This window comes from Haliaeetus leucocephalus, unplaced genomic scaffold (genome assembly GCF_000737465.1).
Source record: "Haliaeetus leucocephalus isolate CR32 unplaced genomic scaffold, Haliaeetus_leucocephalus-4.0 Scaffold598, whole genome shotgun sequence".
In the NCBI taxonomy this organism is placed as follows: Eukaryota; Metazoa; Chordata; class Aves; order Accipitriformes; family Accipitridae; genus Haliaeetus; species Haliaeetus leucocephalus.
Window position 1 is genome coordinate 6,179,045 of NW_010973034.1, and position 24,980 is coordinate 6,204,024.

The window sequence follows — 24,980 nt, forward strand, 5'->3', positions numbered from 1 at the left end:
AACCCCACTCATGAGTTTTTTTCTGTTTCTTCCTTTTTACCAATATTTCCATCACAGTAGTATCTGGGCAGTTTTCAGAAAGAAGACTTAAAAAAAAGGGCATTAAAGTCTAGCTATTTTTAGACATATTTCTAGAGATGGGTTTGAAATAAAATTCTGTAATGAGACTCTACTGTGGCAGCAGAATGTTCTTTTCGTGCAGAGACAAAGAAAATAAGACATATTAGTAGAAGAGGTGAAAAACTTGGAGAACTACATGGAGCAGTAAAGTCTAATACAACAAATCTGATTAGCAGTGGCAGAAAATACCTTTTCTAGATTACTGATGGCCAGATTATTCCAGGTGCCCAAGAAGCTCTATATAGAAGTTTAGACTAGCTCCAATGTTTGAAAACATGGTTTAGAAATACCTTTACTTCATCAGTAAGTTATGATTTACTTTCATTCAAAAACTTGGATATTAAAAGTCTTTGCCTGTCTGGCTACTAAGACTGTTACCTGTAAAGCAGAATCAGATACAGTTCACAGTACAGGGAGTCCTTACATTAACTTCTGTGAAAACTGGATAGAATTTTAATATATCCTTGCTCTGAAATCTGTTACAGCAACCAACGCCCATACAATACCATAGTTACAAAATGATTAAATCAACCAGAAAAAAAAAATAATCTTCAAATATGCAAGAAGACAGGGAAAGTAAGTACTCCTCATACGAATTAAAAAAGAATATTTCCATTACATCTTGCTTTCAAAGATAGCCATCTACCGCAAATATGAGAGATGCCTAGCACTATACACTGCCTGCACCAATGTTCTTCCCGGAACTGTTAAGAATTTCTGCATACATGAAGAACTGGGTAATAAAGCTTGGTGGAATCACTGGGCTTACTGTATAGATTATGGACTTTAGTGCCACACACACACAGCAGCTTTGGATAGGATCGTGTATGTCCAGAAATTTAGGACAGACTTAGCAAGTTCTGAGCATCTATATAATGCAGGATCAAAAATGCTACCAGAAAGGTCCAGCACAGTTTCACTATTAACAGACGTTCAAATCTTCCATTCACAGGACAGATACTCTATCAACTAAAGGTATGGTGGGCTTCACCAAAGGATGCAATGTTTTAACATCCATATACCCAGCCTATTCTGACAGGGCTACATGGCTGCCCGTTGGGAAGCTTTACTCGCAGTTAGTCAAATGCACTCTCTGTCTTCCCAAAGCATAGGTACTTGAGGAAAGGTGGGAAAAAAATTCAACAGCAAAAACCCAATCTTTTATTTATGTAAGCATAGTTCTTTAATCAACTCATGGGGTTTTTTTCATATTGCATCAAATCCACATGACAAAACATTTTGAAATTGCTCATCAAGTTGCTTGTTAAATATTGTACACTCAGAATTACCTTGAATTATTTTGAAACATTTTGTCTGATTGATTTTTCTTTTCTTCAGATTTGCATCTTGCGGTCAACTGAGTTTTAGGTCCAAGGAAGGAGAGGGCTTTTCCTTCAGTGAGGAGATTTATAAGGTCTTTCTCATGTGGATTCTCTGGCACATAGCAAGTTATCAGCACATGCTGCAAGTTTTCCCTCAGGCAGAGAACTTTTATGGTCTCTGTCCTCTAGTCAGCCATTTAATTCCATAAAACTTAGAGGAGCTCAATTATCTTTAAAAACCTCTACCTTGCTCAAATGTGGTTAACATCATTCCACTGATGGAAGAATTTCTAAGTAGAGGCAAGGGCAGAGACAGAAACACACATCACAGAAAATCAGATCAAAACAGTTTCCCTAACACAATCCAAAGGAGAGTATTACACCTTGCTAACTCTTGGTATAGCAGATCTTTTGGATTCTCATCTTTCCAATGTTTAACACTTTTCTTAGAATTCAAATTTGTGCAGTTATGGTTTACACAAAAACTATGTCTTTGATGTTAAATGGCAAGTATGTTTCTACTCTTTCGAAATGTGGGAAAAAAACTGAGGAACATGAAAATACGTACCTAACAACAGACAGCAAATAAAAATATCTTAAAAATTAAAAACTCATAAGAGTTTCTACCATTTACATTTGTATTTAAATGGCTGCAGTTGTAATACTTATTTTGGAAAGCTAAATAATTCTAGCTAATACCAGACCATGGAATCAAAATTTTGATTGCATACTCTCTTCAATTGTTCTTTAACTGCATTTCTACGTCTTAATCACTGGACTAGTTAAACATACATTAAAACACATCCTGTGACATTGCTGAAGGATTCTACAAAGGAGATATTTAAATGTATTACATGCATCCTACCTGGGATTTAGGATTTCATATAGGTAGCTTCTTCTTGCTCTTGTGTTCATTCTTGCAAACCCACGTAACTACTCAAGACAATTAAGCTTGCCTTAGCTTTTAAATCTTGGACAAAACCCTCAAAATCAGCAACTTCCATTTAGATTAGCAGGTTTTTATTGAAGTGCCTATTTATGTGGCCTGATTTTCCAAAGCATCATGTGCTCAGAAGCTTCCACTAAAGATAGTCAAAGGACTTGCCACTGCTAAGTATCAGGTCAGTTCAGAAACCTACACTTAGCTTCTACAGACTGCTGAAAAATCATACGGCCCAGATGCCAAAAATGTGATGATCTTTAGTCATGTTTACCTAATTCTTCTGAGACACCTTGCTTCTAATATGATCAGTATTATCTGCTAACATCCCAAAAGTGTGGATTTGACTGAGCAGTGCATAAAGGAGGGAAAACAAAAATTTCACAAGCTGAAGAACTAAAAGCTGGAAGATGGAATTCAGTTTGCTTAAGCTAGACACTTAATTCAGATTCATTAATTCAGATTCAGGGCTTACATTTCAACTCACTTTGTGACGAAATAACTGGCTTTGAAGGGCTCCAAAAGCAGACTCTGCATAACTGCTGCCTGAACTCAAGCAGACAAGATCTTTATTTAGAGATAGTCAAAAGCATATACTGCTCCCCACTGACTACACAGGAACTTGGGTCCTTATTTTAGGACTACTTTACTAGGCACAAGTGTTGGTACACTAAGATACTTAGGGTTACGCCTGCATTAGCAAGTAATACAGCACTACAGGAATAGACCAAGGACATCAATAGCTGGTGCAGAGACCCCAAAACCTACAGCATATGCAGCTCCAAGATTTTACTGCAGACTGGACTTAGTCTGATCCTCTGAACTGAAAGATCAACTACATGTGGTTCAAAGCTGTACGTAAAAATCGGTCGTTGGTCTGGACACTTACATCTCCATTACAAGTTGGTGCCCCTGCAGTACACACCTGGAAATCTTCTAGTTTAGTTTCCTCCAAAAGCAATCTAGTTCACGTGCATCAAACCAACCAACTCATGGGAAGTGGGGACAGTTGGGGGCTTTCCTCCAAAACTACACTACTGCTGTGAACCACAATACTAATGTAGACACAGGCTAAATAAACCTCAGGATGTCACTATGGCTTCCATCCCTCCCTCCCCTCTTCTTCATACCTGGGTGGTAAGCAGTCATTTGAGTTATTACCAGCACCTTTCTTCTCCATCTCACTGACTGGTATTGCAAAGCTTGTTAGGAACTTAGCATCTTCAGAATGTGAATAACCTCTGCCAGATGTGACTGATCTTTGCAAACAACTTCAAAAGTACATTGTGGTGGAGAGACAGACAGTATGACCTCTTAAGATCATTTCCAAAGGAAATCAGTCAAAAAACGGTTACTCACAACCACTGGCTTTTCCATATTACTGCCTATAGGAGCGACGCTTTCATCCTAAATGTCCTTGATGCTGAACTCCTTAAGAGAAGACCTTAGCAAAAACTGCACTTTATACTAAAGTTTCACATTTATTTATTTCAAAATCTTGTAGTCAATTGTTTGAAATAGAAACGTGCATGTTATCAGCCTATTATAATAATGAATTGTAAAAAGTGGCCAGGATATGAACTTTTTAAAACTGTGTAGGGATAACACACAGTGCAATTTAAAATAAATTTTTATACGAACATTTATTGCACGGATTGTGATGCTATATATCTGTACATAGTTTATACCTTCCCAAATTTTTCTGCAGTACTGCCATTCTACCAATTACAGCTTATTTCTCCAAACTTCTCTCACTAGCTGTAAGACCAAAAGGGTTTCACTTAACTGAGCCTTTTCCTTTCCATGAAATACTAATTTTTTTCTCCCACAAGTAATGTTTCAACAGTAGATGAACATCAGTGATGTTCTAGCTGCTATAAACTGCTCCTTCTTCACAAGGGTTCTCCAGTCCAGTAACTGGCTGTTACTGTTTCTATCACTACACTGGCAGCATGTAGGTATACAACACACAGTGATCAATTCCATAAACAACTATCACAGTTACATCAGTACAGAGAGCACCAAATCCTTCAAGAAAGAGGTGAAAAAGTTACATAGTAAAGCACCTATAAGCTTCCATATGCCAAAATTAACATTTCCAATGTAGTCTCAATTCACCTCCTTGTTGCTCACAGTTTCTGAAAGCAAGACAAGATTTACATAAATGCATATTATATGACATTTAACTAAAATGGGCAGAATACTAGGAATACCTGTAATACTTTCAGGAAAACTATTAATAAATTCATTTACCTGCTCACTACTGTGGGACTGAAGAGATTAATTTATATTCTGGGTGAACAGAACGTAAGATAGGCGATGGCTAACCTGGCAAGCCTGTCTTGCTATGAACACATCATCAACGACTCTTGCCATATGAACATGGTTATTTCAGATATTCAGGGAGGACAAAGAGTTGGACATTTTTAACTGGTTTGTGCTATCAACTCCTTCATCTCCTGGTCTGGCAATAAGAAATAAGTGTCCTGTCTCTGTCTTCACTCGTTTTCCTCCTCACAGAACTCTGAAGCTTCTCCTATGAAAACTGTAAATACTAACCCTGCCAGCAGGCTGAGGCCCAGGTTTCCTCCAAATACTCCTCATGAGGACCTAAGCTGGTCCTTGTTCTGCAGTAAAGTGACAAAACTGGAAACCCCAATATTGCCCCAACTGGCAACCAATATAAGGAAATGAGGAGGCACATTCCATAGTAAGGTTGTCTCCTTTTGCTACTGGGAGTGAAAAGGGCCAGCTCCAGCTCTTTCCCATCCTTTAGTTCACAAAACCATTCCTCCCTCTCAGAGTCACAACTTCCAGTCGGTAGCTATCTCACAGTCCTGAAAATTAACCAGTCCAGATGTAACAAAGAAAATAACTACAGAGATTCTAAGAAAATAAGGAAATTTAAGGCTGGGATGTTAGCTAACATAAGCCAAGAAATTTAAAACTGAAATTGAAATTTTAGTCGAAGACAGACATTTTGGCACAGATATTGCATGATTTTCCTTTGAGTATTGTCAGTCAAGATCCTCACTCCTGGGACTACACCTTCACAGTACATTCCAAATATATACAACATGTGGAGATGCTTTGAAATTTGATGATATTTGCATTTGGACTGACATCTTCTTGTAACGTGTTTGACACCAAGCACTTTTATAACACAGAACTGAGCCGATTTCAACCCAAGTCTTTTCCAAAGAATAATGGGCAACTACACATGAATCAATAAGTGAACAGTTTGCTACAGCAATGAATGCCTCTGAAAACAGCAAGTTTGCAGGCACCAGATGGAAGAAGAACATTATTGCAATTCCTGCATCCCATTGTGTAACAGCCAACAGAGCCGTTAACGCTTTCTGGTGATTTCTAAGCTTTTTAATGTACTTTCCTTTGAAGGTGTTTTTTTTGTGCCCTGTCAGTCTGCAAGCTAGGTTCAGCTGTCTGGGAAAGAAATTTTACTGGCAAGCTATCAAATATGGAAAAATACAAAATACAGATGGAAATAAATACTAATGATCTTATTAAAAAAATCACTAGATGGACACAAGGTTTACATTACAAAGTATGACCTATTACCTACAGCACAAGCCTTTCACCTCTTACAAGACACAGCTTTCTTTTATACTAGAGCTGTCTGTCTTTCTGCATCTTAATCACTTATCCCACAGAAATGTCCACCTCATGATCCCAAGGAGTTTTTTGTTTTCTTTTTCAGAAAGGAAACTTAAATCTTATTTAGCATATGACATTATGTCTTCCTCCAGAATTCAGAGCAAAATGGTAAAAGAGGTTTGAGTCAGTTCAAATTACTTATTTTCATTGCTACCACCACAGATCACCATCAGAAAGATACCTATTGAGCAAAATACTCCCAGTTACAGACACCCATTCATGCTAAGCAGTATATTTTCCTGTTCCCAAACATATATGAACATTTAAACAATGTTCCCTTTGCTTAGAATGTGTGTTCAGTATCTTGTATACAGTAGAAGTAAGTGTGTCTCATCTAAACTGTCAATAGGCATGTCTAAACTAGTCCCTGGCAAACCAGGGCAGAAAGATTACACAACATTAACCAGCTGAATTCAAGTAAAAAATACCTGCTATGTATGAAAGATATATTGTCTTGCTCATTCAGAAAAACACCTGTATCTCATACAAATTCACAGAACCAAATTCATTTCTGCTGTAAACTAGAATAATAATTTTGAAATTGAGGCATTCATAATCACATTAGTACGAAATTTTAACACTTTGCTTTGGTAGTATCATGTTGAGTACCAGTCCAGTATGAAAAGAAGTCTTCTTTTCATAGCTAAGCTACATATTTAAAGGACATATACTAAGACTTGACTACTAAAAGGTAAGAAAGCAGTGTCTCCTCACTGTGCATTTGTCTGTATGAGGAAAGATAAGTTATTGTTATTATTGACAACAAAGCATTTTTCTGCAGCATAAGTTCCTAAATCTCAATCAATTTCAACGCTACTTAGTTTTATCTAGGAAGGACTAGGCCTCAAAATCACACACTGATTACCCAGTATAACTCTGTAATGTCCTCGAGGAACACTACATTCCAACCTCAAGAAGAAAGCTAAATCTCTACAGCATTAAGACAAAACCAGCAGTGGCTGCTTTTTAATTAATAAGGCTAACAAATAAGATTTGTGGTATAGAAAGATTTAGCATGCAGAAAGAAAGTACAAGGCTGCATCTTTTTCCAGAGTAGGAAGTAATAACTGTTCTTTGTAACAAAGGGGAGGAAAGGGTTTTTTCATGTATCTTGAGAGTGACCCGTGCAACCAGTTCAGAGACAATGATGGTGAGATGGTGTTGGGGAGCAAACAAAACTCAGTTAGACCTCACAGCTAAAAGGACAATAGCAATGAATTTTCTACAAAGCAGCAACATATGGAAATTTGACCATTTTGCCTGGTTCTCAGGAAGCCACTGCTCACGCTAAGGCCCTAAAACTGCAATATTCGCTCCAAGCCAACATGACCTGTGTGTTGCAGGAGAATAATCCAAACTCACTGAAAGATGAATCATACAATGCTGCTACAAAATAGAGGCATTTGGCCAAAATAAGAGTATTGCTCCAATACAGATGAGCATTGCCCCTAGAAAATTAGAGCATAACACTGTACCAGTACAATTTAATTTAAAAGAAACAAGGGAAGGCATATATGCAAGACTGGCAACATGAAGTATTTTGAGGTTCACCATAAAAGTAAAATGCTAACAATTGCCTAGATTGTGATTTTGTTTCCTTTGTGGTAAAACAGTATTGACAAATACTATAGTGTCATGTTTCTTGTTTGTGAGCTAATGTCAAACACTTGAAAAATACAGTCTGGACAAAAAGACAATGCTCTGCCCAGAGTTAGGGCAGTGCATCACCAGACTGCCCCTGGAGCAGCCAAATGCTGAAATTATGATTAGGGTGTTGCAATCTCCCTTAGGACTCCCTCACCACTCTGGGAGGGAGCAAACTAATCTACACCTGGCACAGCATATACCGCCCATCATGCTGGTGCGGCAATGCCACCCAGACTGCTGGGAGCAAGACTCATTCTTCTTCACTCCATCCATCCCTATTTGCCACCATCACTAACTTAGGACATATGTATGGACATAAAACAGAAGCACACTTTAAAACCCAGGCTTCCAAATGCTGCTCATGACTCGGGCACCTCTCTTACGTCTCCATACCCCACACTGGCCAAACCAAAACATAATTCTGTATCAATTAATTTCAGAAGTATTTCTATTGCTCCAAAATCCCTTTCCTTTACCTTCTTAAGACCAGGTTACTCCAAACACACATGAAGAAGTGTTTTTAGGAATGGAAGAATTTTAACATTAATCTTCTTTCTATTATATTTAAAATCACTGTCAGTTTCAATGTATGTGCTTGGAGCATAATCCTTTTGCATTTTGCGTATCTCGGTGATTAATCAATTCTGAACAAGTACCACCAATATGTATCGTGTTCTACTGAATCCTAAAGCGTATAATCTTAATATGAAAATGCACACAATTTAGAGATAAAGCAAACTGTGAGAGTAAAATTCAGAGTAATGCATGTAGGTCTTTCATGAATTCTAGTGAGCTTTTAACCACATGCCTGTCCCCATTTATGAGTTGTACTGAGTAAAAATGCTGTAGTGTTCAGCCTGTTCAAACTCCTGAACAATCTAGTTTTATAGGTTTAACTGGGCAAGTATTTGGCACCTACTTGCTCGTACGTGATGAAGAATCATCGCATCTTACTAGTATGCTCCCCCAAAACTCTTCATCCCCATTATCCCCAAGTACAGCACTGCTTAGGAAATGCCACAATGGTGCTATGTTACAAGACACATTAGTTTTAATATATTAAATAATATAATAGGATGCCACAGTGTGGCCATATGAGCCACCATAAGCACTGTTGATATGCCCATCACTTCAGTACCTCTTCCACTCATGGTGGCTCAATTTGAACTTTTTCTGGAGGAGAAAAAAAACGGGGGGGAAACAACAACAATACATTGTAACAGCAGACCACTGTATAATGAACTTTTTTTTTTTTAAGTAGTAACACAACAAACAAGAAATGTCTATTTTTATAGCAGTTTTTCTTATTAAGACTACTACAGTAATATTTTTAAATTGAAAACAGAAAAACAGATTTTAACTTCTCACAAGTCTTTCCACTCATAAAACTGTAGAAGTTGGAACCTCTGAATGTTTTGCCCAGGTATCAAGGCATGCCAAGCATGTGGCTATCCAAGCATTTGATGCAAAAACCATGAAGCCTTGTGAAAAAAAGACATCACCCTGGCAAATTAAGAGGGGAAACACACAGCCCATGACTATCTGAATGTGTGGCGTACATTTCTCAGATACTTCTGCTGTATAAGCAATTACAGTTTTAAGGTAAATTAGTCAGCATAATTTACAGGGCAAAGACAACTGCTGTTGAAGTCCACTCTGGCACCATTTTTAAAAATTATTTTTTACAATCTCATAATAATGACTTAATTTATTAAGAAGGTACACATAAAAAAAGACAGATTGTACATTTATGAAATTAAATCACACTTAAAAATTATTCAATTAAATTTCAACTTGAAGAATTAAAGTTTAAAGACTTCAGTCTGGATTTTTTTTTTTTGTCTAGATGCACTACAACCACCTTTATAAATTTTTCAAAATAACTTTCTGGACATCATGAAAAAAACGCACTAAATAGAACAGAATAACAATACTGCTTTTTAATATCTATAATACAGGATCATTGGGCCAAATGAGGAAGCTTATAAATAATTCTGTCAGTGGTATTACTAGTGTCTCAAAGTTCAGATTCTCGAAAAACCATCTTCACTTATCACAGTCTCAACGTGTGCTCCATAGGAAAAGGAGGTTTATTTACTGCAGAAGGAAGACATTCTACTAGGATTACATCATGCCTTCAACCTTGGTAACTCTGACTTGTCACATTCAGTTACCAAATCCGAATTAGAGCATCTTCTTCTGTGTTTGATGTAGCATTTATTTGCTAATATTAAGCGACAACTCTGAATACTAAGATAGCAGATAAAAAGTTGAAATCACTCTATGCTAACATCTAAACCAAAAAGAAATCACTTTTGGAGGTCATACAATGTGCTGCTTCAGTTCTCCCAAAAGCTTCATAATTAGTTTATATATTTGCTCTGAGATAATTTCTAAGGTTTGTGAAAACTTATTAAGCATATCCTACTGGGTAAAACAGAACAGCAATCAAAGAATGTATAAGATAGAGAATTAAGATCAGAGTCCCACCACCCACAATGATAGTCAAGCCAACAGTATGTCATCAAAGCTGTTGAAAACTAAATGTAACTACTGCCAGGATACCAAAGTGACACACTGAAAATGATCGACAAAGGTCTGTGCGTGGGAGACAAAAACTTCCCATGTCTCCAGAACTTTGCAGAAGCATTTAGGCTCTTCCTTGAAGACTGAGGCATCCCATCAATGAAGAGCCCAGAAGCAGGATGTATCTGGGATTCAAATGACTTCTGTCGCCACAGCACTCTTCCTTCATTGAGGTTTCTCCAGCTCAAGGAAGGGGTGTAATGTCTACACCAAAGTTTCTTCCAGCCTTGATATTTCTAAACAATGTCACTCTTTTGCCAAGCCTTTTCATGTCGAAAACAGTTAATAAAATCCACACCAGAATATTTTCTTGTGGTTTAAAAAAGGCTAATTCCAATTTCAGATTAATACATTTCTAAGCAAAATCACAAGCATCTTCACTGCATTTTGCAACACACTTCAGATCTCCTTAGAATAAGTGGTTTCTTCTTATTTTTTACACGTTTCCATCAACAATTTGGATTTCCCTTCTGTGACCTGGCATTTGAAAAGGTTGCTGGTACATATGCTAGACAATGAAGCATTAAGGAATTTGGAAGTTGGGGCCAAACACTGGCCTGGCTAAGACAGACTTACAGGGCACAGACATGTACTGTGGCGCAGTTAAGGCTGACTAGCAACATTTTGGGCAGCAGCACCAAAGGAAGATCTCACTCCCAGGAGACCTAATGGAATTGGAATAGGAAGCCAAGCATGATGAAAAGGGTCTGAGTAGATCCGAGACAAACTGAAATTAGAATACTTCCTTCCTATCAAAGCTACCAAAGCTCCCCATATCAGTTTTTCAAGGGAACATATTTTGGGTTGAATACAGATGCAACATGATTTATTTCCCTTCTCAGAGCAACAAGGAAACTACTGAAAAGAGTAGGGGTAAACTCACCTGTTTCTGAGCAACTGCACTGTTCTCATCATTCATTACAAACTGATGTTTTTGGTGAGTATGTAATACTTGATTTTCTCCCTCTTTACTAAGGTCCTTTCATTATTTTCTGCAGTGAGTGCTGGATTCCATTAAATGTATTTACATTTTACTCCTTAAGTACTGTCTGCTGAGTTTTCACTTCACATGTTTTAACCATCCAACAAATACTGTGGTTATGCAAATGTTTACACTGAGTTCATCTTATTTACTTTCGCACAAAAAAAGTTGTTGTTCTTAATTCTAAAAATACTGGATTTGTTTAGAGAAAAAAATGATTAATAATTACTAAGAATTTTAATTTCCTAGTTGTTATAAACTGAACAGCACAGCAGAACAGCGAATCACATGGTATTATGAAGTTCAAGAAACATGTCAGACTCATTCCAACGTCCTCCATCAGGCAGTTCTTCACTAACTAACGAACATCTGCCAGCAAAGGCGGAGTCCACATAAAAGTAAATACATAACTTAATCAACATGTTTGTGAAGCCTAGTGCTCATTTTCCAAAGGCAACATCAGATATTAACAGACCTTCAACATTCCCAACCTGCCCACTCCTTCATAAAGCAGCAATGGCTCTGGCTTCAGAAATGGTTCCACGCTGACTCACTTCTGCAATACCCAGAAGAGCTGAGACAAACCACACACAGAGAATTATTACTCCAAGTTATTGCTTCCCTTGAGCTATTTGAATAACAAACAAAAAGAATGCATAAAGTGAATCCAGATTTTCCTATTTTACTCTTTTAGAATATAAGCTCTTTGAGGCAGGACTATCTTCATTTTTAATTTTGTACAGTATTTTTTCATCTTATCAACAATTCACGTAACAATATATGTAATTGTTCTGTTCTTGCTTAAAATATGTCTACACAGCACTTAACAAAAGCTGGAGTTGGATGATGGTAAATACTAAAGTCTAGAATGAAAGGCATCATTTCAGTGCAGTTCGCTACCTAGGCTCATAATAAAGTAAGTGAAATATGACTTTGTAGCATTTGAACAGTTTCAGTCATAGGGAGGAAAAACCATTCTGTTCACTGTGATGTACCTTGACTAGAAAACAAGAGGATGACTGAAAAGGGGGAAAAAAAACCCACAAATATAGAAGGGTCAGATTCCAGTGTCAGTGGAAGCAGAAGCTACTGCCTCACAGTCAAGATACCAGTGCCACAGTATCCCTCAAAACCAAGCCCAGGTTAAGATCATCAAACTTGCTACCTCCCACAGCTGGTCATCATTGCATCCAGTCTCCATGAAGAGCTTGTGACGAACAACTTACACGAATCTCTTTTATAAATTTGGGTAACATAAGATTGTCAATATAGAAATATTTGAAACATGTTTCCACATATGAGATAAGTTATACAAAAGAAGACACAATTCCATGTTCATTGATACAAATCCTGACAGATCCCTTGGCAGGACAGATTTGATTTTGATCAAGAAAGAATATACACTGAAGATTGTGGCTGAATTAGCCAGAACACAGTATGGTGGTTACACAAGATTTATACTGTCTGCAGAAAAGTATAGCTGACACTCATTTGGCATAAAGTCAGGAGAGCACAGAAAGACAACAACTGATTCAATCAAAATTTAACCAGAACAAAATTGCAACTTAAAAATTTTCAAATGGCACCGTGTGTTTGTATCAGTTCCTTGCTTTGCATCTCATGCTATTTTTATTCTATTGGAAGGTACTCTAAAAGATTTATGAACTCTTCAGCTCATATCCTAGGGACCGAATCTGATCTCACTGGTTAGAAGGGTGTTCTCCACAAACTCAGTCAAAAGTTTGTTTATGGTTAGTCACAATGTCATTAGTATTTTCTGTTTACCAATCTGGATGTGAACACAAACATCTTGATGAAACTAAATCCACAGAAATAAGAGAATGGCATTCCAGAGGAACATTCTCAATCTTTTTCTAGTAAGATGGCAAATGGAAAGATAGGGTCTGCATAAAACAGCATCCCCAGGCACCTGGTTAGATAAATAGCTTGACAGCTCCAGTTACTGCCAAGTACAGAGAGAAACTTTCTTAAACTGCTTTAAGAAGATATTAGCATTTAAGCATACCTGTCTCCAGATACCTTGCTTTATAGTGTCAGTGCACCTATGTGGACATAAACCCTTTTTACATTTACCTTCCCCTAAGCTTGTGTTAAGGGTCATTTCAATATAAAGAATACAATCCAACTCATGATGCTTATACTGTACCCACTTAAAGCTGTGAGCCTTCTCACAGCTCCCAACACCCTTTACAGTCCTCATGTGAGTTCATAAGGTAACCTCTACTGCCTAGGACAGCTCAGGCATTAGCAAGAGTGTGTCTGGAAACTAGCGGATATCAAAGGTTCACTGACATGCAAAAAGATAAGAAGGAGACAGTCTGAATTCTGCAGGCTTGCCAATGAGCTGAAGAAATCATCAATTAACTATTATGTGCAAAGCAGAAGCCTCCAAGTTCCAGAAAATGGAAAACCTGCTTCATACTAGATAACATGCCAACTTGCTGCAGTACAGCACAGTGGTTCCCAAACCTGGTCTTAGGTTCCACTGTATTCCTGCTGGTCCTATAGAGCAGGCTGCCTCCCATTACAGCAACTTACTGCCAATCAGGTGATCCTTAGTATCTCACAATACCTGCAATACAGGAACCCCTGTGCAAGTTAAGAAGTTCCAACAGGAGCTAGAATACAGCAACTCACAGCACCCTTACCCCACCCCCCAAAAATGGTGGTACTTTGGCACACTAACATGTGCAGAACCATTACAGGTACTGACTGTGACTGCCCATTCTGACCCCCAGTATCACAAAGGCCACAGCGTTCCACTGCACAAGCATGACAGTCTCAATGTAAGGTTCTCAATCAAAGCTTAAGCCAATGCTCCAACAGTTTCTCCTTAAATCCTTTTTTTTTTTTTTCGCGAGTTGCTACTTTACAAAAGACAGTCCTCAACTAAGTATAAGCTTTACCGTCAAAGTGAAATCTTGGCCTCAGTGAAGTCACCACCAAAAATCACTACTGCTTTTAATGAGCTCAGATCCATATTTTGTTGTATGAGATTTACATGACAAAATGCAAACTTCTACATCGAGGTTAACCATCTAGCTTCCCTTGATCATCAGTGAAGAAAAACAGACACTTTTAGACTTATCTTCTCCTAAAGACGACACCTAAAATAGGTTGACTGATTTATACCCAAAAATGCTTTTTTACCTCCTCAGGCTGAAACAAAGATTTAAGTGACAAGCTCTATATTGCAGATATCTAAAATAAGCAGAAAGAAACCCACACAGAATTTTATTCTTGGTTTTCAGATGAAAACACACCTTGTATAAATGGAACCAAGCATACCACATAATACAGACTGCTCTGTAGAAAAGACCAGGATACATAGTTATTCATCACTCCTTCACCAGGAAGGCTCCAAATATTTAGATACCAGACAATGAGATGGAAAGTTGGAAACGTTAACTGTCCATATGACCAATAAGCTGAAATAAACTTTTCAAATCATTTTATCAGGTTCTCTGGAGATCCAATAAGATTAGCACATTCTTGATACTGTGGTAACCGACAATTGATTTTCTATTTGAATAAAGTTACTTCAGCTATTCTGTGTATTTCCTGTATAGTATCATTACATTTCAATATCTTCACAGATTAAGAGTGAACAGAACAGTAATAATTTTGCTTCTCTGCAGTTTCAACATCCTAACCGTACTCTTTGCTACAACAGTATATACTCACTGATTTATTCAACATCACCTCTTCCCTGATGTGTCTTTGGTTCAATTACTTAAAGAGGAGTTATAGCCTCACTATGGATAACCTTCCTGTATTTCCACCCAGCTTCAAAAATCTGTCTTCCAATTTTTCCCCTAATTTTCACCTTGCCTGCCAAAACTAACATTCTATTTGCAATCTCTGAACTGGATTCCCAGGAACAGGAGAAACTTCTTATGCCCTGTCATATACCACAGTACATTTTTTTCCTTGTCTTTTTGTCAACACTGGTTGTTCCTAAAAATGGATATTGATTACTTGGACCTTAATTCCCTTATTTTTGCTTTCTTACCGTTCCTAGTTAATTATCTTACATAAAACTATTTATCATATATCCTACCACACCTTGAAGGAGAAGATCAGACTACTGACAGATGGAAATATCTCAATAAGACACAAATTGTAGAGATACAATACACTAGATCATAACAGTAACTCTGAAACTGAAAATTGTGAAATATGCAAGTATCAGACAATGGCCACATTTTTTCCAAAAGAAATTTAAATTTTTATCTAGCGCTCCTTTAGACTTGAACTATATAAAAATAAATTTATAAATTTTCTAAGGAAAAAATGCTAAATATTGAAGGCATATAACCAGTGGAAACCTTTCCAACTTCTACCAAGACCACAACTTTTGCTGAATTCTACTCATCAGAACATATTTCAATAACTTATTGAAAGAGCTTGCAGTAACTGCATAACACCATGTGATTTATGGCTGCAACATATACTTTTACAAAAACAAAACCTATTTAAGTAACAGGCTGTTAGTGCAACAGGACTCTGACATTCAACATTTGTGGAAAAGCAGATGCATCTTATACATGCACTGCTGTGTTTGAGTAAATTTACCCCTCTACAGTCACCATTTCCATCTTTCTTCTTAGTGTTAAATATATAGTTTTACTTTACGTATCCATAGGAAATTTCATTTTCCAACTTATTGATGTGCTTCTTCCATTTTCTAGATTAAGTAACTTTAACAGCCTGGTTACCCTTCAGAATATATATTTGACATAATCTCTATTACGCAGTGAATATTTTGGAGAGGAAACTCATTTTTTTTCTTATGCACACCCTCATGTCTTATAACTTACATAATTTTCTAAGACCTTTCTCTTGCTTCACCGTTCATCTTTACCGCTACTACGCAACATGAACAAAGGCTTCTTCTCAAAGAGGACCAGCTAACATTCAAGGTCTCTTTTAACATAGCCATTTCTATGATTCAGAACATGAAAATCTTTCACAATGTTTCAAGAGGTAATTATTAATATCAGTATCTTGATAAACCATATTTTGGCCTGGAATCATATTTCATTATATTGAAGATTGTTTATTATTATATTTCAGTATATTAAAGACTCTGTTTCAGTATGTTACAGGCTCTGAAGCCTTTTTTGTGTTGTGACAGTTTTTCTATAGCTGATACTTCTTTCCAGAAGGACTCAATAGCTTTTTACAAGACATTCTTTTAAAATACACTCCGTAATGAAGACTCGATTCATTATTAAAAAAAAGTCACAATCGTTAAGAGCAATTTTGAATATAAACAGTCATCTGTTCTTACAAGTCAGGGCTGAAGTATACAAATGCTGTCGTAGTGACAATTAAGTAACAAGCTCTGAAGAATTGATATTAGCCTTCATTTTAAGAAATACTAGAATTTAAATTAAACAACAACTTAAAATGCTTCAGCTACCTTTCAGGTGACCTACATACTATGTTTATAATTGGTACTTATCAAACAACTACAGATAATGATTCTAAAGATTATATGGACTCCAATTCGTATCAAAGCTGGAGTACCAGCAACAGGCTTGTAAAATTTTTTTTTTTTTTTTCAGTGTATTAAACAAGTTGTCTTATTGGCAACAGAACCATGTCTTGTTTCCAGCTTACTTCTGGCATGTGAACCCTAGCTGTTCCTCAGGGCACTCAGAGGGACCAAGGTGCTGCTTTAGTCCAGTCCTGTACTTGCACTGACTAGCCAAACAGAACATAAAAGATCAGACTACCACCTGCCAGAAAAAGTCATTTTCATCTAGCCAGCCATCTGCTTTCACAAGATTTTTAAGAAGCAAATACTTTTTGACATCTACCCCTCTTTAAAATACAGCTGAAACGTGTGAGTGAAATCAAAAATCAGTAGAAATTACTACATCACAGACCAACAGACAGCACGACTGTTTTAGATGCCATTTTGTTCAGAAACCAGGCCAAAACAATCTGATTTCAGACCCTGTACCAGACTCTCCGGGGTGGGGGGTGGGGAATAAAGTCTGTGTGCTGCTGAAAAAAGAATTGTTGCAGGAAAAGGTAACTGGAAAATATGGCATGTCCACCTATTCAATAGTTTATAATATATAGAATACGTTGTTTTCAGTCAATTATAATCCAAGATTTGCTTTCATATTTATGGTAACAACATAACAAGGGAGTGAATTTCTACTGGTTTTATCTTGATTAGTCAATAACCTGGAGGTCTGATGCAGAATCAAACAAGCAAATAATCATTCAGATCAGCTCACCCCAAGTTTAAGGAACGGCTTTCATTTTCTGGAACAAAAAAGTTTACTCTCCTTCAAGAACACCAAATCTATTTTATTTCCCACCAACAGTTCCAAAAAATTGCTCAGTATTTTAAGTTAGTTCCACAGTAGAAAAGTATACACTGAGTACAAAATTCTTATACACAACTTATTTAGTAAATATCACTTCAAATGATTATTAACCTCAAAGTTTTCTTTATTTTTTAATTAATATTTACCTCTGAGATAACTAAATCTTCATGTTTAATCTTTTTTCCACATACCAAAAAAAGTTTCCTTAATGTTAGTGAATCAATGTGCAAATAAATATTATCCTTCCATGAGGGAAATATATACATAAGAGATGATGGAGCCTTTCCATTTCCTCCCAATTTTCATCACCAATATAGCTGCATGCATGAATAAGAGCAACTGTAGGAAGAATAATTAAGCGCCACTTGTAACTTAAGATCTGACATCTTTCTGGAGGGAAACAGTATAGTATTTTAAAAAGTCCTGTTCATGATTTATTTTATAAACACAGAAGTCTAAAATCTGTACTTACTTCAACATGTGTAAATAACGTTTGTTCAATGTTATCATTGTTTTTCTCCTTCAGATCTGGTGGGAGGTTTCTACTTCTTACTTGGAACTGTGTTTTACTAAGATAACCATCACCAAGGTCCTGTGTTCAGAAAACAAGAAAGAAAAAAAATTTCTGTAACCAAGTATCATCACTGTTCTAGAAAATAAACAGAGCATGGTATTTAGGCATAAGTTCCAAGTCTCTTTATAGGCACCAATGACAGCATTGCTTTTCAGCATCTTCTCACAGGTAGTTTACACTAGTTCTTGGTGTTAAAGGAGTCAAAGACCTGAACAGCAAAAATAAAATTTAGTATAGCTATTAATTGAATAAGACAACTGCTACCTGGGGGTCAGGTTGAGTGCCAAAAAAATGGAACACAGTGCACTAAGGTCACGAAGAGATGAGCAGCTATTAACAATTTTGATCTATCTATTTCAAGCAGTATAAACTTGTCAATTCTTGGTAGACTGGTTTAGTTTTGCTCTATTCCCCCTCTAACTTTCTTAAAGTCCTGGAAAAAAACAACAACAACACTTCAGAACTTAACATGTGCAGAGTCACAATTTGTTCCCTTCTCTTGATCACATCTGAGGGTCAAATGTAAGAGAAAACAGACAAAGCTGTACCTTCTCCCAGTTCCCTTCTTATCATTCTGCTTCCCAGGCCATATGGTCTACTGTTGTAAAAGGTCCTTGTGCAATTTCAGAGTGGCAGGAGAATGTTTTAGGAGGTTTCCCCCCATGCTGACCTGACTATCTGCACACATATATAAACATTTTTCTTTTTTTAATTGGAAGTAAGAGGAAAGAAAAAGTTTAATAACAGATCACTGGAAAAAATGTACACGCTGAAAGGGGAGAAAGAGTACACAGAACACAAAGAACAGTAGTTGCATGTTAAGAACTTATTTCTCAAAGGAAACAAATAAATTGGGGTTTTATTAGCTGTTTCATTACGTTTTATTTTAGACAAACACAGAAAGCATATGTGCAATATCTGATGAAAAAGGATTCTATTCAAAACAGTCTGTCTACAAAATTCATTAATGTAGCATTAAATTGCTTGACAAGGCTGCAAATTTAACTATAATTTAACTCTTTGGTTAATCCGTCATTGCTGACAGAGTTTATTTCATGTATTCTGACCTTTAAATCAACATGGGTTTTATTCTGACACACTAGCTCTCTCTTTTCAAGGACACTGTAGAATAGATGTACCTCCAAAATCTGCTATGGACTACTTGTTTACTTTGTTCTTACCAAGTTTCACACATAAAAAATGATAATGCTCTCTACATGTATTTTGTCCATGAATTTCTAAGCATGACTCATACTATGAACAATTACCTTGCTCATAACTTCTCCTATTGCATGCTTTATTTTCTCACTAAATCTCATCAAGAGCATGAATCCACCAAACTCTGCTGGATGTCCTGGCTGCAAAACCAACTGCATCCTGTGCAATGAAGATCAACCATGCAGAGGACAACAGTGACAGAAAAATTAAGCCTAACTTGGTGATACAAAAGCCACTTCTTTTACTCTCAACACTCTCTCAAGTCTCTCCTTGTGGAACTTCATGTGAGCGTCAGCAGGAGTAAAGCTACCTGCATTGGTATTTATCCCTGTAAAAGCAGCAAAGAAAGTGCTAGAGCCACCCACAGAGGTAAAATGCCCCAAGGCACAATGAGCTTTGCCAGAGAAGGGTTGGATGTAGTGTTCACCTCCCTGAACCAGTTCTTCCTGTCAGCAGAGAGAAGCCAAGCTCCATAGCCTTTGCATTCTGTAGTATTTGAGTGCCATGAAAAAGTATCTATGGATAGCTAGAAATGTGGAGTTAGCAGTGTCTGTATTTGACAGCTGTATGTCAGAGGCTACAGGAGAGGTGGCAGGAAAGAGAAGCATCCCTCCTGTTGCACTCTCTGTAGTGTTATGTATTTTGTACACTTCTGCCCCTACAAATAAATCAATACTTCAGTGAGGACTTTGATCCCATTAATGTGGAAAGGGAGTCCATTTCTACTCCAGCTGTCTTGTGAGTATCATAAGCAAAAGTGAACTGATATAGCCTTTTATATGATTACATAGATTAATCTAACTAAATATGAAACAAACATAAAGCAAAAGGCAAACAGGGCAGCCTTCACGGCCAAGATTTAACTCTCCATCCCTAATAACAGCACTGAAGTTTAGCTCCATGAGGTTCTACAGTAGAGGTGCTCTTGGCTTTTTTACAGCTTTCTTCTGGGAAAAAAAAACAGATTATAAAAATAACATAGTTTAGAACATTTCACTTACAGCTATAAATACAGGGTTCTGCTTGGGCCATGCAAGCTTATGCCACAACAGCAAGCTCCACAAAAACAATGAGTATTTCATCACCTAAATTTAATCTCTACAGAAAACATAGGAACACAAGAACACAGTTCTACAAGCCTGGTTTACTTGTGTGGTCTTATTGCTATCAATGGCTCTATTCACGTAAGTATGGAATGAGGAATGGGATCCAAGTGCATTACATCAGCAAAATTAAGAGTGCCCCAAACTACCCACAACACATACACTGGTAAAAAAAAGCAAAAAGACAATGAGACATCTTGTTAACGAAAAGCTTCCTTCCCAGACTGCATACTATAAACGGATGGTCTCAATGGCCCGGTTTTCCTCGCACACTGAAATCACAGTCACCAACTTGGCCCATTAAAAAAAAAATCTCTTACAATTTTTTTGTATGTGAGAACAAAAATCTATCTCATTCTGCTATTTCCAGCAAAGCTTCTTATTTCACAGAAAGTTCAAACTTTGACCCATGTATTAAATTCCCAACAGAGGCTCAGAGCATCTTTCTTTGTTGAATAAATCCTCACAAATAGAGCCTTGGACAGAAATCTAAAGTTTCAAATGGTTGCCTGTAAGAAAGAGTGCATTGTAACATTTGGCTAATATTTGCACTCTCTTAAAAACTTCTAAACAGAATGCATCTAAGGCAAAGATCCTGCTTCCCACTGAAAGTGTTTCATCTGTGATGAAAGGGTTACATATGCTAATGTACAATTACTTATGTAGAAATGATGGCATACATTTACTCTGACACATCTTGCATTTCAAAATGGTACAAGCATGATTTTTCTCTCCAATAAAAGCCATTAAACCAATAAAGCCATTAAACTAAAAAAAAAAAAAAAAACAGAAAAAAAAAACCTAGAGCAGTACATTTTCTGCAGCAGAAAGAATACACAGAAAATGAGTATCCCAAACCACCCATTACTGAAAACCAATCAGAGAAGCAATGGAACATATGAAAACCTATATTGCCCACCCATCAAAAGAAGTGTGACAAAAAGAAATCCTAGAACTGTGTGGATTTCTTATTAGATGGAAAGTGACAGAAGCATTCAAAGTAGAAAAAGCAAGTATTCAAAATATTTCTGTTGTTATTATAGAACAAACACAAATTATGTAGCCATAAGCCATAACTATTACGAAGTTTTCATTTCAGCAGTGGTTAAGCAGGACCTTAGCATGAAGTGCTATCATTAGGTATTTTCAAATCAGTATGTAAGAACTGCTGATTTTTGTCAAGTCTTCAAGCACTGTGGAAGTTTCAGAGAATTTTGAAGAAAGCCAGCATTATCCATATATCTTTATATCCTGGGTAATTTGTGTAACTATACACATATTAGCTTGACTTCATCCCAAGCAAAGTATAAGAAGAGATCATACAGAATTCAGTAAATACAGAAATATATACAGTAAATGTAGTTATTTAAGAAAAATAGATTTTGTCAGGGTGACTTAAAAAGACATGTTTCATTGATAAACATGGAAGTCATAACAATGTAGCCTCAGACTTCCAAGGCAACTGTTGATTCCACAAGCAGAAATTAAAAAACTAAAATAATCCCACACTAACTTGATACACATTAACCAATGAAAAAATGATTAATTCACAGATCTAAAATGTAACTTAAAAAATAGGGAATCATCATAAAAGAAGTGATTCTAATGGCCTCCTGTGGGACTACTCTGGGCCCTGCATTATTTAAAATTTTGATTAATGACCTAGAAACAATATGTAATTATTATTGGCGAGGTTTGAAAGTCATGGAGAAGCAGCAAATAATGAGGATTGATCACTAATACAGACAGATTCTTCTGGTTGTTGTATGCAACTAACATGTATTTTAATATAAAATATTAGTCACACATCTAGAACAAAGGTATGTTCTATCTCAGCTTAAAGGGTTAAAGTGATCCTTGGATATATAACCACAAGCACTTGCCCGGAGTAGGAAGGTTTGCATTTCACAGTGATACAACATTCATTGTCTAGTTCTGCCCACAGCTGAAAAAGGATTTTTATATACTGGAAAGGATTCAGAGGAGATCCACAAAACTGATTAAAATATTGGAAAACACATCAAATAGTCAGGGAGCTCAACAAGTTTTGCTTTTACACTGACAAGGTTAAGGGATGAATAGATCTGAATCTAAAGTACCAAAACAGGGAGAGTTCTGATAAAAGACAGGTCCTCGACTTAGTAGACAAGCTACAGCTACCAATGGCTGGAAGATGAAGCTAGGCAGTTAAGATTAAAAGTAACAGCTTTTTTTTTTTTTTTTTTAATCAATTTTAAGCATAGCCAACTATTCAAAAGCCTTGTTGAGAGCTGTGACTGTTTCCCCATCATTGGGAATTCTGAAAATGAAGACTGCATAATGTCTTAAAAAGACATTTTCTGATCACAACAGAAATCACCTCAGGTAATCCTACCCCTTTGTTACACAACAGGTTGCACTAGGCCATCCCAGCAGTTGTTTCTGGATTCATGAACCCCATTCAATACATGCACTGGCCTAAATCCTCATGTAAGCCACCTATGCACTATTTTGTTCTTGGACCAGCTGTGTAAAATCCCATTTATTTCACATGTTGTAAACCTCTCTTAAAGGATGTTCTGGCTTGTGGTGGTTGTCAACAGCTTAAAAAGGCCAGCAAGAGCATCTAAAAAGTAAACTGTGATTATTTTACCTTGCTAGTTCTCCACTCCCAACCATCTCCTATCTGCTGTGAATGTTTAATAAATTCTTCACAGTACTGTTTGAATCTTTTTTCTTCCAAAAAGAGGTCCTCTTCACCCGCCATGTTACAGGACATCTGCAGAGCAAACTAAATGTTAGTACTGACAGAAGAAATGAACACTAAAAACTTTCACTGATTTAAAGCAATTGAATCATAAAATTAAAACACACTCGGGGGAAAAAAATGTTTCTTTAAGAAAAACAGACATGTTTCTTCAAGTACATTAGACAATCATAGATACACAGAATGGCTGAAGTTGGAAGGGACCTCTGGAGATTGTCTAGTCCAATCCCCCTACTCGCAATAGGGTCAACTAGAGCAGGTTGCTCAGGATTCTTTCCAGCTGGGTTTTGATTATCTCCAAGGGTGGAGAAGCCACAACCTCTCTAGGGAACGTGTTGCAGTGTTCAGTTATCATAGCAGTAAATAATTTTTCTTCTGTTTAAATGAAAAAATGTTATCAGGTTGTGCTCATGGCCTCTTGTGCTTTCACTGCATAGTACTGAAAAAAGTCTGGCTCAACCTTATTCCCTCCACTTTATTCCCTCCCATCAGGTATTTATAAGATCCCACTGACCTTCCCCTTCTCCAGGCTGAAGAGTCCCAGCTCTCTCAGCCTTGCCTCACACGTCAGACACCCTTAATCATCTCTGTGGCCCTTCACTGGACTTGCTCCAGCGTGACATTGTCTTTCTTGTACTGGGGAGCCGAGCTGGACACAGTAGTGCAGTGTTGACATATGTTTCCTTAGCAATATGGTCCAAGAGATGACCAGAAACCTGAATCCAGTCATGGGCTACTTCCATGGGCCTACCACCTCTTCCTTGGGCAGCTGAACAGCTCCACAAAAGCTTAACAACTCTAGTGTTTATGGACCCAGAGCCTACACAACAGCCATCAGAGTCCAGCTGAAGCAACTGTTCATGCTCATGCCAGCAGTACAGCTCTCAATGGCCCAACAATGTGGCTTCAGGGGGTTATAGCGTGCTTCAAATGAGCACCTTCCCTCCCCCCCAGATGCTTCCCTCCCACGGTCTTAAAGATAACAGAAAAACTCTCTTAAAGAATCTGGCCAGTTTTACGTTCTTCCCCTCTTTCACAGAGGATGTGTCATAAATACAGCTGTTTCAATGTATTCATAGACATCAGGCACCACTGCAGCACCACATGCAAATACTCAGTAACAATTACTAGACCACACCTTTTCTTAAGAAGAAATACAAAGGACACAGCACCTCATGCAGTGTTCATTATTCTTCAGGATCTGGCCCTATATCACAACATCATCCTGCCTGCCCATGACATAAGTTATCTATCTAGCGCTTGAAAATACGTTCTTTTCGATGGCAGTTAAGCCAAGCCCTGGATGCCAGGGAAGAGGAAATGTGGGAAACAGACACTGTAAATGTTTCTGCGATTCCCAAACTTCCCAGACTAGACAATGGACTGCAAAGCTGCGGTTAAGCGCCCGTAACGACAGCCTCGTCCTGACATACGTTCCAGGCAGGGCTACGTGCTTTAGGAAATTAGCAGCTGTGAAGAGACACCAGGCTGCTGGTACCTGTGCAGCACGCCTCCCTTTCTTTCTGAAACCACCCCAGAAAGAGTGACGAGCAGATCCCAACTCATCCGTCTCACTCGGCCGCGGGCCTCGCAGGCGGCAGGGCGGCCAGGCGAGCCCCCGGCCGGGCCGACTCCTTCTCCTCCTCGCCCACCCCGCGCTGCGGAGCCCCTCCCGCCACGCCACGCCACGCCGGGACGG

General features: G+C 37.6%; 1 protein-coding gene across 1 annotated transcript in view; it reads right to left on the reverse strand.

Moving 5' to 3' along the window:
- The window catches only part of ATG10 (autophagy related 10), a 78,933-nt gene extending 55,054 nt beyond the window's left edge, over positions 1-23,879 (reverse strand). Inside the window, exons 1-3 of the mRNA XM_010578058.1 lie at positions 23,796-23,879; positions 23,168-23,293; positions 18,187-18,232 (exon numbers count right to left, since the gene is read on the reverse strand). Of these exons, the coding sequence (XP_010576360.1) occupies positions 18,187-18,232; positions 23,168-23,293 (172 nt within the window). The 5' untranslated portion in view covers positions 23,796-23,879. The remainder of the gene's footprint in view (positions 1-18,186; positions 18,233-23,167; positions 23,294-23,795) is intronic.
- Positions 23,880-24,980: the final 1,101 nt, after the last annotated feature.